General features: G+C 43.1%; 1 protein-coding gene across 8 annotated transcripts in view; it reads right to left on the bottom strand.

Annotated features, from left to right (window-relative positions):
* The window catches only part of LRMDA (leucine rich melanocyte differentiation associated), a 1,048,113-nt gene that overhangs the window by 453,546 nt on the left and 582,346 nt on the right, over positions 1–12,221 (bottom strand). For all 8 annotated transcript variants that reach the window (XM_086680072.1, XM_086680073.1, XM_086680068.1 and 5 more), the window contains one exon: positions 5,363–5,494. In XM_086680072.1, coding sequence (XP_086536198.1) covers positions 5,363–5,494 — 132 coding nt within the window. The remainder of the gene's footprint in view (positions 1–5,362; positions 5,495–12,221) is intronic.

Raw genomic sequence — 12,221 nt, 5'->3', positions numbered from 1 at the left:
GCAATTTTGGAGAGGAAAGCAAAGCATTGATATGTTAAATAACCAGTCCAAGAACATGCAGCAAGTGGCAGGGCCAGGGTACAAGCCCAGGAAGTCTGGCTTCAGAGCCTGTTCTTAACCACTATCTGACAGTACCTCTTGCCAAAGGATAAAGCAGCCCATAACCCATGTTTGCAGGATCCAGTAACAGAGCATTGTTCAAACATACCTCATTAAGAGTAAAACCAAAATGGAAAACTCTATGTATGCAAACAGACAAACAAGAACACCAGAAATTAAAACCAAAACAAACTTCTCAAAAGAACTTCAGATAGAATCCCATTTAATAGCAAGCTTTCTAATATACTTAAAATAAGATTCAATTTGTAAGAAAGAACTAATACTTACCTTTGTAGCAGGTGAATAATTACTTGATTCTAGGTCTCTCTTTATTACAAATATGAAGTCAGTTCTTAAGGAGATGAGACACCATGGTCCATGTGCAGGATCACTACAGGAGTGAGGCATGCCTCTGTGTATACACACCTGGTACAGTCCCCTATCACACTGGCTCTACATTTGGTACGTGACTTGCTTTGGCCATGGAGCAGCAACATCTGAGATGCAAATAGGGCTTGAAAAGTACTTGTACATTAGGGCTTTGTTCTTGAAAGAGCTGCCCTATGCAGAGCGGCCTGTGTTAGCCTATTGGAAGCATGTCGTTCAGTCAACAACCAGCACCGACTTCCAGACATATAAGTGAGGCAATTTCAGACCATCCAGTCCCAGTCAGGCCTCCAGATAATGGTGGCTGCATATCGACCAAACCAAAATCCACAGGAGAACCATGCAGTTGAGCCCTGCCCAAACAACTGACACATAGAATGTTAAATAACATATTTGTTGTTTTAGTCACTAACATTCGAGGTAGGTTATTATGCAGCAAAGCTAACTGACAGAGCCCAAATCCAAGGCATTTCATGGAGTAAGGAATAGCAATGTGGAACAGAGCAACTCTTAAAGAGTCAGGGGTATATTCAACAAGAAAGTAGCAGAGTCAGTTGGCTGAAAAGATAGGTTAGAATTATTAGGTTACAAGGGTGCCATACGGTGTTACTCTTGCTTTTACCTGGCTTTCATTCTGTGACTTCTGGCTCGAGTATGTGGGGAAATGAAGCCAATCTTCATGATCATACCAGTAGAGCAGAGGAGAAAGAAGTCATGCTGCATCCTAAAACAGCCAACTAGCACCTTTTGTATCTAGTGCTAATACAGTATTCTCCATCAGCACAGCAATATAACTGGCCAGCTTTAGGGCTACACATCCCCTTCTGCGACAATTCCCCCCATACCACTATCATTTCTCCCTCAGCATTACTGCTACAGATTGGAGAAGCTGAGGAATTAAAAAGGAAAAGGACACAACCAAAGACAAAGAAAATCCCTCAGTACTGTAGGGCCAAGAGGCCTGCTAATCTCTGGTGACAGCAACACTGAGAATACAACCATCCTCCAGCCTGATTTACTACTTTAAGAATGAGAAACATATACAGTGGAATATTGCTCAGCCATAAAAAGAAGGAAATCTTGCCTTTCGTAATGACATGGATGGAACTAGAATGTATTATGCTAAGCAAGATCAGTCAGAGGAAGACAAATACCATATGATTTCACTCATACGTGGAATTTCAGAAACAAAACAAATGAACATATGGGCAAAAAAAGAGAGAGGCAAACCAAGAAACAGAATCTTCACTATGGAGAACAAACTAATGGTTACTAGAAGGGAGGTGGATGGGGGATAGAGGGGGGATGGGTTAAACAGGTAATGGGGATTAAGAAGGGCATTTGTAGCAACGAACACCAGGTGTTATATGCAATTGATGAATCACTGAATTCTATACCTGAAACTAATATTGCGCTGTATGTTAGCTAGCTGGAATTTAAATAAAAATTTGGAGAATGAAAAAGAAAAAAATGGGGAAACATTCTATACAGCAGAGGAAACTATTTAAAAATGAAAATGCAACCTAGTGAATGGGAAGAAATGACTGCAAATCATATATCTGATAAGGAATATCTAAAATATATGAGGAACTCATATAACTCAATAGCAAAAAAATGATTTGATTAAAAAATGGGCAGGGGAACTGAATAGACATTTTTCTAAAGAAGAAGTACAGATGGCCAGTAGACACATGAAAAGATGCTCAACATCACTCATCATCAGGGAAAGGTAAATCAAAACCAAATTAAAATGAGATATCACCTCACACCTGTTAAAATAGCTTTTATCAAAAAGACCAGAAATAAGTGTTGGGAGGATATGGAGAAATAGGAACCCTTTTGCACTGTGGTTGGGAAGGTAAACTGAGGTAGCCACTAAGGAAAACAGTATGTAGCTTCCCAAAAAATATTAAAAATAAAAACACTGTATGATTCAGCAATTCCATTTCTGGATATTTATCTGAAGAAAATGAACACTAACCCAAAAAGACATCTACACACTCATGTTTAGTGCACCATTATCTATAATAGCCAAGATATGAAAATAGTCTAAGTGTCCATCAGTAGTTGAATATAAAAGAAGTTGTAATATATATATGTTATATATTATAATTATATCACAGTATATAATAATATATGTAACTATGTATTTTAGCCATTAAAAAGAATAAAATCTTACCATTTGCCACAACATGGATGAACCCTGAGGGCATTATGCTAAGTGAAATAAGTCAGAGTAAGACAAATACCTTATGATCTCTCTTACACATAGAATCTAAAAAACAAAAAAAAAAACAAAAAGCAAAAAAATCCAGAGTAGATTCCTGTACATTTTCATCATATTCTGTGCCAGGTTATGAAAATGAACCCTCTAAAATGGGAAATAATAATTTTTAGTAAATTCATATGAAACATGAATCTTACTTCTTAGTGTAACCTAATCACACTAATCAGGTAATCTATCATCAACATTAACATCAATATTTACTCAATGCTCCTCAAATGCCAGTGGTACAGTGGAAAGCAATACGATAACCTACCTATTTTGAACACTTAAGTATCCAACAAATACTTTTCATTGATTATTAAATAAATCAGAGGTCAATAAAAAAAAATCACCCACTAGTTCATCTGTAGACTGGGATTATGCAAAATGATGTTCTTTCACAGTTGGTGTGCTCTTCTTTTACTTGTTTTTCTCAGGCTGGTGCTGAAATGAGCTTGCATTTCTTAGCATGCACCAATAAATGCGACAGAGAACTGGCCAGGAAGTTATGCTGAGGGAGAAGAGGAATTGAGTTTGGGATTAGCATTTGTACAGCATTTGCCAGATAAAGTCCTTGTGGGTTGATCTGTGGGCTGTTCTGGAAGTCCTTCTCACAGCACCATTTCTTATATTGCAACGTCACAATAAATATCCCAGGGCAGAAGTAGCTGGTTTTTCACCCATGCAGAAACCTGTTTTGCTCACATTATCATGGCACTTTGATTCCAACATGCAAAAAAGGCTTTCATATATTTTTTTCTTTTTAACCAGTTCTCCTAATAGGCAAGTGAAAGCTGTGATGTCACACATACACACAAAATGAGAAACAGAGGTTTTCAGAGGCTGACCTGTCCATAGCCACACAACTAAACATGATTAAGCTGACTCATGAACCCAAGTCCAAAGGCTAGGACTCTACAGTGGTATGGGACACAGGATATAAGCACTAGGGCCCAAAGGAGGAAATTTACCATCCAGTTCTATTCTAATAATCCTTCTGTTCTTGAATGATTTAAGAATATCATCCAAGTGATCACCTAAGACAGTGATACAGGGACTATAATAATTTTTCAAACAATGACTAAGAAACTTGGTTGACCAAAGGATAGGAGAGGAAAAAAACCCATCAATATTGCCTTATGATAAAGACTGATATTTATTTGTAAGCCCTCTCCTTCCACTTCTATTAAAGTGCCAATTTATAATGACCATCGTAGTATATTTTACCTAAAAAGAAAATACTGTCTTATGACTTAAAGTATAAACAGCAGTTAATAAATGATTTTGCCTCTCATTCTTAAAGTGGACATATGCATACATGGTTTTATTTCATACTCTACAGATAAGGCTCTGATCCCTTTTCTAGTTCTAACTCTCCATGAGAACATGAACAAGTGACTGAATTACTCTAGATCTCAAATGTTTCACTAATAAAACAACGTGATTAGACTTCAAGTCTGAAGCAACACAAGAGAATGGAAAGAATTATGGATATAGCCACAGTTAAGACTGAATCTGGGATCTAGCATTTTGGTAAATGTCTGGCTTTGGGTCCATGCTTGACCTCCTTCCTCAGTCAGGTAAATGGAGAAACTGCATCCATCTCCCAGGGTTTGGTAAGAATAAAAAATAATATACTTAAAGGCACCCAGCACAATGCCTGACCCACAGAAGTACTCAATAAAGAACAGCTGATGATAATCATTCATTCATTCATTCATTCATCCCACAAACATTCACTGAACCTCAGTTCCATGCCAAGCATTTTTCTAGGTGTGATGGATACAGGAATTAACAAAACTGATAACCCTCCCTGCCTTCCAGCTGGTGCTGTGGCAGCATGGAGACCCATAACTGTACAGAGGAGCTAAGTGCCTTATACTGCAGAAAGCTTCCGATTCCACTCTCAGCCTCCCTATAGAATCCAGAGCCATTAATCCCCCTGTGCCTCATCCCAGGCTGGCTAGGGACAGCACGTAAGGGGACAGCATGCAATAGAATGACTCTGCTAGACCTCTCTCATCACCCTAGTACATCAAACACCACGGAGGGCAGAGTTACCCCTGGGCTTCACACATATCTCGCACCTTTGCCCCTTCCCCCTCTTCTTTGCCAGAACTGTTCCCCAGGCCTGCACCAGAGCCTTCCAGAAACCTCCGTGAAGGCCAAGTTCGCTTAGAGGCACTACCCCGTACTTCCCACCAGAGGTCGCCCTCCCACACAAGCCCAAGCAACTAGAACCGGGCTTTGCCTTCTCAGCAGCAGTGACATTATTTTCTTTCTCTATTTTTATCTATTAAAAAGATTTCTTCACAGCCATAACTTAGATCTCTACACTAAAATGGAGCAACAGGAAGATATAATGGTGCATTTCATTTATGAATGACCTATAATAAATTACTCTGAAGTGTCCCGAGTGCCAGAAGACAGAACGCTTTGTCTGCCCATGGACTGTATTTCACATACTTTAATTTAGCTGACACATAAAACTCATTTGACATTTCGCAGGTATTTGTGTGGGGCGGGGGGAGGGGAGCACAGGGGAGGGGGTGTGCGGGCGGGGACCACTGCGGGGCAGGGCAGAGAGTGGAGGCAGGGGGCAGAGCCAAGGATATCTGGTTCTTGTTGAGGGTTAAGGTATGGAGCCTGGGTAACCCTGGCAACACGAGGTCGTTCCCGAGCAGATTGTTGTCCAGGATGAGTTCCTCCAGGCTCCCGAACGCGCTCAGTCCTTCCAGTGACCTGCAATGACAAAGGCAACAGGAAAAATGATCCTGCACTAAATCAGGGAGGCCATTATGAGCCGAAATAAATATTTTAACCTTCCCTTTCAGGACTGGGAATAGTTTGGGCTTGGTGCCTGTCAGCAAAGTGAATGACAAGAATTAGTAGCGGGAGCCGGGGTGGGGGCGGCGGGGGAGAAGGGGCCGCTGGCACTCACCGCATCCTTCACGCATTGCCAACATGAAGGATGAGGGTCACTTAGTGAGTAGCCAGGATCCAAAACAAAGGGCTTCAGATACGGCCTGCAGGATAAATTTGTCAATGTCTTGTGCCTTCAGGCACCCAGCCTCGGCTGACCCTAACCTCCATTCCCAAGATAAATAACTCTGTCACAGTTCACCTTCATTCCCTGGACACAAATTTAAGTTGTCATCCATCATTCCTGCCCAGAAATATCATACCCCTCTTACAATAATAAATATAACTTCAAGTATCATTTCTTAGCGGTTCTCCTCTGCACAGTCCAGGAAACGGCAAGGAAGGCTTCCTTGCTCTCCCTTCTCAGCCTTTGACTTTTATCCCCCGTTTTTTTTTTTTTTTTTACACTAATCACTTAATTTGCGTCTGCCCAGTGTCCCTGTGGCTGCCCCCAAAGGCAAGGCATCTTCAGAAGCACATAATCACTCCAGTTGGAGAGGGTTGTTTCTTTTTCTTTCATGATTTCTTTTCCTTTTTGTTTTTGTTTTTGTTGGGCAGGGAGAGGGGCGGTGGTTTAAGGAAGGAGTTGGGGGAATTTCTGTTTCAGTGCTCCCGGCTTGAAGTTACAGTTTTAATTTATGGAAAGTGGATTTCTCACTTTATTTTTGAAAGAAGTGTGGAATGCAGCAATGTAGATGTCAAGGCAGTAAATAATCAAGGATCTGAAAGAATTAAGTACCCGGCTTGGGGCGGGGGGGGGGGGGGGGGGAAGTATCAGAAAGGGAAAAATAGCCTTGTTTACACAGTTAGCTGAAAGTTAACTCTTGATGTTATGGTCTCAGGAGTGTTGGGGGTGGAGGCGGTGAGGGGCAGTTGTGCGCATGTGCTACTCTCCGCGCGCTCAGACGTTAATTAAAGAAAGCCGCCCGGTGGAGGGACTTGCACAGACACACATACTCCCAGCTCATTCACCTGCCAGACCCAAGAGCTGTGCTGAGCTTGCACAGGCTGACAGCTGAGCTACGACGTCGACCAGAGGGCGGACTCGCCTGGGATCTCCTGGCTATTCTATAAAATGTGACGAATCAGGGAGATGTTGTCTACACTATTTATTCATTTACTGATAGCACTTGCGTTACAGACACGCCTGCTTGTGTGTGCAGTGCCCGCACATCTGACGTGGGTGTGAACTTTAGCACCAAAGCTGTCTCCAGACATCTGTATCTCCTTTGTGGGATCTGTGCCAACAAGGCTCCAAAACAGGGAGTCAATATGCAGGAGGTGTGATGTGCAGTGTCAGTCATTAAAGCCCCAGACTCCACTGGGCGCACAGCTACCTTGGTGTGTCTCATTCCTCAGGGCCCAGCACCCACTCCTACAGCCAGCACTACCTGCTTCACAGCAGGAAGTCAATACCACTTACATTTTGGGCTAAGGGTCAATGGGGTCATTGTGCTTCATTTCTTCCTCCTCCTTTCTCTTCTTCCTCATGTTTCGGGGCGGGGGGGGGGGGACAAACCAACACACACACACACACACACACACACACACACACACGAAAGTTGTGACTCAGCTCCACCATTTACTTGAAGTGTGAGTTTGGGCATTATCAATAACCCATCTGCACTCCCTTGTTCTGTGCTGTTTCCAGCCCAAAGGAACTTATGAATATAAGCCAAAGAAGATGAACAAACATGTCACTTGCAAATGCTGGCTCCTTTCTTTTCTTTCTTCTTTTTATTCACTGATTTTTCTGGTAGCTGTGACCTTAGGGGGTGTTTTGGAGGGGGAGTGTGTTCTGGATGCGGGGAGTGGGCAGAGGAGCAAATGTGCAAAGGTGTACAGCAAGTCTGGCTTCTGCAGGGAAACTTCCACCTTTCCTGAAGTCCCTTCCCTCCATGGGGGTTAATGAGTGATGATGGAAAAGTGCTTTTTCAGGAGGAAGCCCTGTTTCCCACAGGGGTGAGGGGCATTGAGGCCCCCTCCCTTCAGGGTGCCTTATGGATGGCTAATAAGTCCTTTGTGCACAAACCTCAGTTGGGCTATGGTCAAAGGCAGCATCCAAATACACATTGTTCCTGAGTTATGTTATGCAAATATAATACTCTTATCATGAGAATCAGCAAATGGTTGGCAACTGGCAAGCAAAAGAAAGCTCCCTTCCAAGAGTGTTTCCAGGGAGGCGTACAACAAAATGACAGAGCACACAGAGGGACAAAGCTAAGAACACCAGAGGGAGTGCCCACAGAGCTGCCTTTCTCTGGGGCGGGCTCTGGGGCAGAGCTCAGTTCTGAGTCAAACTTCACAGAAGAGTAGGGGACGTTCAGGTTCAAATCCCGTTACCTGTCTGGTTGTAAGATTATTTTTGCCATTAATGTTATTAGCTGCTCAGCTAAAAGGGAACCGTGTTACATGGCGGGGGAGGGGAGGTTGCTAATTAATAAATCCGTGTCTTCATGTCATCAGTGTAGTGTGCACTTGGTGATTTAATCAGCTAAATTCAGAGCTGAGGAGACAGAGTAGTGAAGGGTAAAACTGGAGAAGACAGGATTTCTGGGGCTTGGTTGGCATGCGGAAGCCAATAAACACACACCTGGAAGATGGCTTTATTTTTTGCTTTTAAAAATTGGACTTTTGTTGTTATTGTTGCTGTTTTCATGGAAGGAGGAGGGGAAAAATTATTTGCATCCATCTTTTTTTTTATTATTATTTTCATCCATCTTTGAGTTCATACCCCTAGATACAAGATGCCTGCAAAGAGGTGTGTGCTGTTAAGTAAAATGACAAGGCAAAAAAGGCTTTAAGGATCCACTCAGATCTGTGCTGTTTAATGGGACAGCTACAGTAGCTACAAGGAAAAGATGATGAGATTGCAATTTCTCTGCCATAATCTTGTGTGTGCACTGCAAAATGCACCCCAGACCCAAGGGCCCTGGTGGAGGGGGCGCCTGTCACTCCACAGTTACTCGCCGGCTTGGTCTGCAATCTGCAGATGTTTGAGGAGTGGGCTGTGAAGGCAACGCAGACATGTGTGCCAAGGTCAGGGGCTGGGGTGGGAGAGCAAGGCTTCACCCACTACCTGGGCACAGGCAGCTGGAGAGAGGTCTTCCCAGCCCAGGGAAGAGATGCCAAGGGCAAGACAGGGAGACAGGGTGTGCGGTCTGACCTATGGCAGGTGGTTTGCTCTGAAAACCTAATCGGCAACTCCGAAGCACTTCACCAGCAGGAAAGCTGCCCATTATCTCACCCACAGGTACCATCTCTGTTACCTCATTCACAGGGCTCTGGCTGGGCTCCCCCAGGAGCCACTGCAGCTGCTGGGAGAGTCCCTGTGCCTTTTCCAAAGTCATATCAAAATGACAAAACATCACAACGCATTCAGCTCTAGCGGATTCAAACAGAGAGAACTTTTAAGTTTCCACTGTAATTAACCCTATCCTCGTTAAGATAATTATGATCAAGCTTCCTGTCACAGTTAATATCCCAGCATCATTGCCCGTGGCTCACACTCTGCCCTCATTAGCTTATAAAAACAGCGGCACTAACCAGGCGGCCCCAGCCCTTTCCAAGCTAAGCCAGTGGTTGTGAGCCGCTAAGGAGGGGCCTCAGGCAGGGCAGCAGGCCCCACAAAGGGGTGGTCGCTTGAACCCCAATACCTTCTGCTTCTGGGTGGGCTTCCACTCAGTGGCCTTCATTCTATTCCCAAAAGTTAGCCACTCGTCAGAATGGGGAAGGAAAAGGGTCAGGACCACAGCAGAGCTGGTAGGCTTGGGGCAGATGACCTACTAATCCCTCCTGCCTCTTACCCAGCAAAAATCCAGCCAGAAAAATCACCAGAGGACACCTCCAGAACCCTCCATTCAAGAAATGCCAACCTTATTCCTGGGGTGTAAGCAGTGGTAATCATTAGATCCCTCTTTCCTCCATTCTCAGCCTATAACAGGGGTGATGCTCCTCCCCAGCATGACTCAGGCAGGGATGGGGGACACAATTAACCACAGACCCTAAGAAGAAATCTCTCTCTCTGTGGAACCACAGCTGGCCTCAAACCCAGAACCAAAGGTTGGAATGTTCTCAAACTAATTAAGAAAATAAGATCTGAACTAAAATCTTTACCTACTCCAATATATCTATCCAGATATCTTTATCTCTCTATATATCTATATATAGAGGTAGATATATCTAGATAGATAGATAGTTATAACTGAGAAAATGGGAGTTTATGGAAATTCTAGAGAAGCTACCCCATTTGTCTTATGTTCACCACAGCGGCTATTCCTGTAGACCTGCTGTGGAGGTTCCGCTGCTGCCTGCTCTGTAATGGTCTTTCTGGATGACTTTCGTCTGCCCAGCCCCCAACAAAAAAGGGATCTCAACGTAACCTCCATAATACCTGGAGAGTTGTCAAATGCACAGTAAGGATTCAATACCCCTTTGTCAACTGACTACAGCTTGACCCTGAGCCTGTGAGCCACTCCGAGAAAAGCTGACAGTAAAATCCCAAGGGCAGGGCAAAGAGCAGGCCTCAGGGCAACCGGCCAGAGGCTGGGAGGGCAATGCCTACACCCATTCCTTCAGAGGCCAGATGCCTCCTCCTATTTACCCTGAGGCCAGTGTCTACAAACAGGCAGAAGTGACATACAATGAGTTTGCACCCATACACCAGAACCAGTTATTAGGCTATTTAAATCCTTGCTTACCACTTGGGAATAACTGCAGCTCTGAATACACTGAGTACCCCCTCCTGCTACCCTGGCCACTCTTCGGAGCCCCCCAGACCTTTCACAGTCCAGCAACTAAGTAGTTAATGCCCCCACAGCACAGAGCCTCTAGGGACCCTGCTCTAGATAGGATGTTTCTGATTGATCAGTGTGTAGTTGTTTAATAATTTAAATATCACCCTTGAGAGCAGGAATAGCAGCTTGCACCTTTTTTATTTGCCCCACCAGGCCAAGCACAGGGCCTGGCACACAGCAGGTCCTTGGGAAAGGTCTGCAAACTGACAAGAGAGGCCATGACCACAGCTAGAAGAAAAGGACAGGCAACACAGAGCTATATAGAGGGGATGAAGGAAGAAAAGAATGGGACCACAGTGATATGGCAGCTCACAGCCCAGAAAATGGCCCAGTGGCAGCACTTCTGAAAGGCCATTAATCCAACCACATAAGAGATACTCTTTCTCTCTGTCACAAAATTCTTTTTATAGCCCATGTAAATGGTTATATGTATCCACAGTATATTACCAGAGATAGTGTAGTATATACACTATACAGCATATGCCACGGAACACTACCAGAGATGGCGCGGTACGTACACTATACGGTGTATACCACGGAATACCACTAGAGATAGCATAGTATACACACTATACAATATATACTACAGAACAGTACTGGAGATGGCATAGCACACTATTCAGCATATACTACAGTATGTTAGAAGAGATAGTACCGTGTTATATGTACAGCTGGGTCTAAATATTTTCCGTATATTTTTCTGTCAGTCAGGTCACATAGCCAGGGATATATATATACGAGTAATATAAGTAAACCAATAGGGGATGAAAGTCTCTAAAAAAAACAGACAAAGGTGGAACAGGCTCATGGCTATGTACAATAGTGTATACTGAAACCATGTGACAGTATATCATATGCAATTTGTCAAAGTCACCCCAAAGCCCTTAAGTCCCCTGTCAGGATAGATGATCCTTGAGTTGCATGGAATAAAATTCAACACTGGTGTAACAGACCTGAATCCAAGACCAGTCAAAAATCTAAGGCAGCTGACAAAGTGTTTATTAACTCTAAGTGGGATTACGTGTGAAGCCATCATGTACCATACCTAAAATACTAATAAAACTGTTATATAGGATCCCTAAAGAATTATTGGAAATGTGTAAAGAGCTGGAAACACAGAAATGGGTAATACAACCACAGTTATTTGAAAAGGGAAGATTCTTCACACTTTGGATTAATAAATTCATATACTTATGAAATTCTAGTCAGAGTATACCTCTGAGAAACTGGTATTTGTTTGCCCTAGGACAAAATAAACCAGGTTTCTGGTCATGATACTCTTTTTACTTTTACTACTAGGAAGCTGAGAGTGAAATGGTGACTCAGATGTAAAAAGATAACCCCGTGGGTTCTCTATATCCGCTTTCTAACTTTGTAGTTGAGAATTGTAATTTATATAGCCTTCATATTTTATCTATACATTTTTTTAATTAATTCTAATAAGCTAGTTCAGATCCTCTGTAGTATGGAACAAGATACATATATGGCATTGAATCTCAAACAGGCAGTTTCTGTACATTAAGGACAAGTTCTGTGAGACCAGCTATTAACGTGGACAGTTAACTAGGAATAAAGGTATATTGTACCAGATTTCAAAAAGGCTTTGACATATCCCTATGTCAGGAGAGCAAAAACTAGGCTAGAAAATGACGACTTTAGACAGAGTCATAACTGGTTAAAAATATAACTGAAGAACACTAATTAATGGCCCAGCTTGCAACGAAGGAAGGGTCCAGGGACTTTGGTCCTGT

Source organism: Puma concolor, chromosome D2 (genome assembly GCF_028749965.1).
Source record: "Puma concolor isolate L17-30 chromosome D2, mPumCon1.1.hap2, whole genome shotgun sequence".
Taxonomy (NCBI): domain Eukaryota; kingdom Metazoa; phylum Chordata; class Mammalia; order Carnivora; family Felidae; genus Puma; species Puma concolor.
The sequence above is the reverse complement of the archived record's forward strand: the minus strand, read 5'-3'. Positions and strand labels throughout refer to the sequence as shown.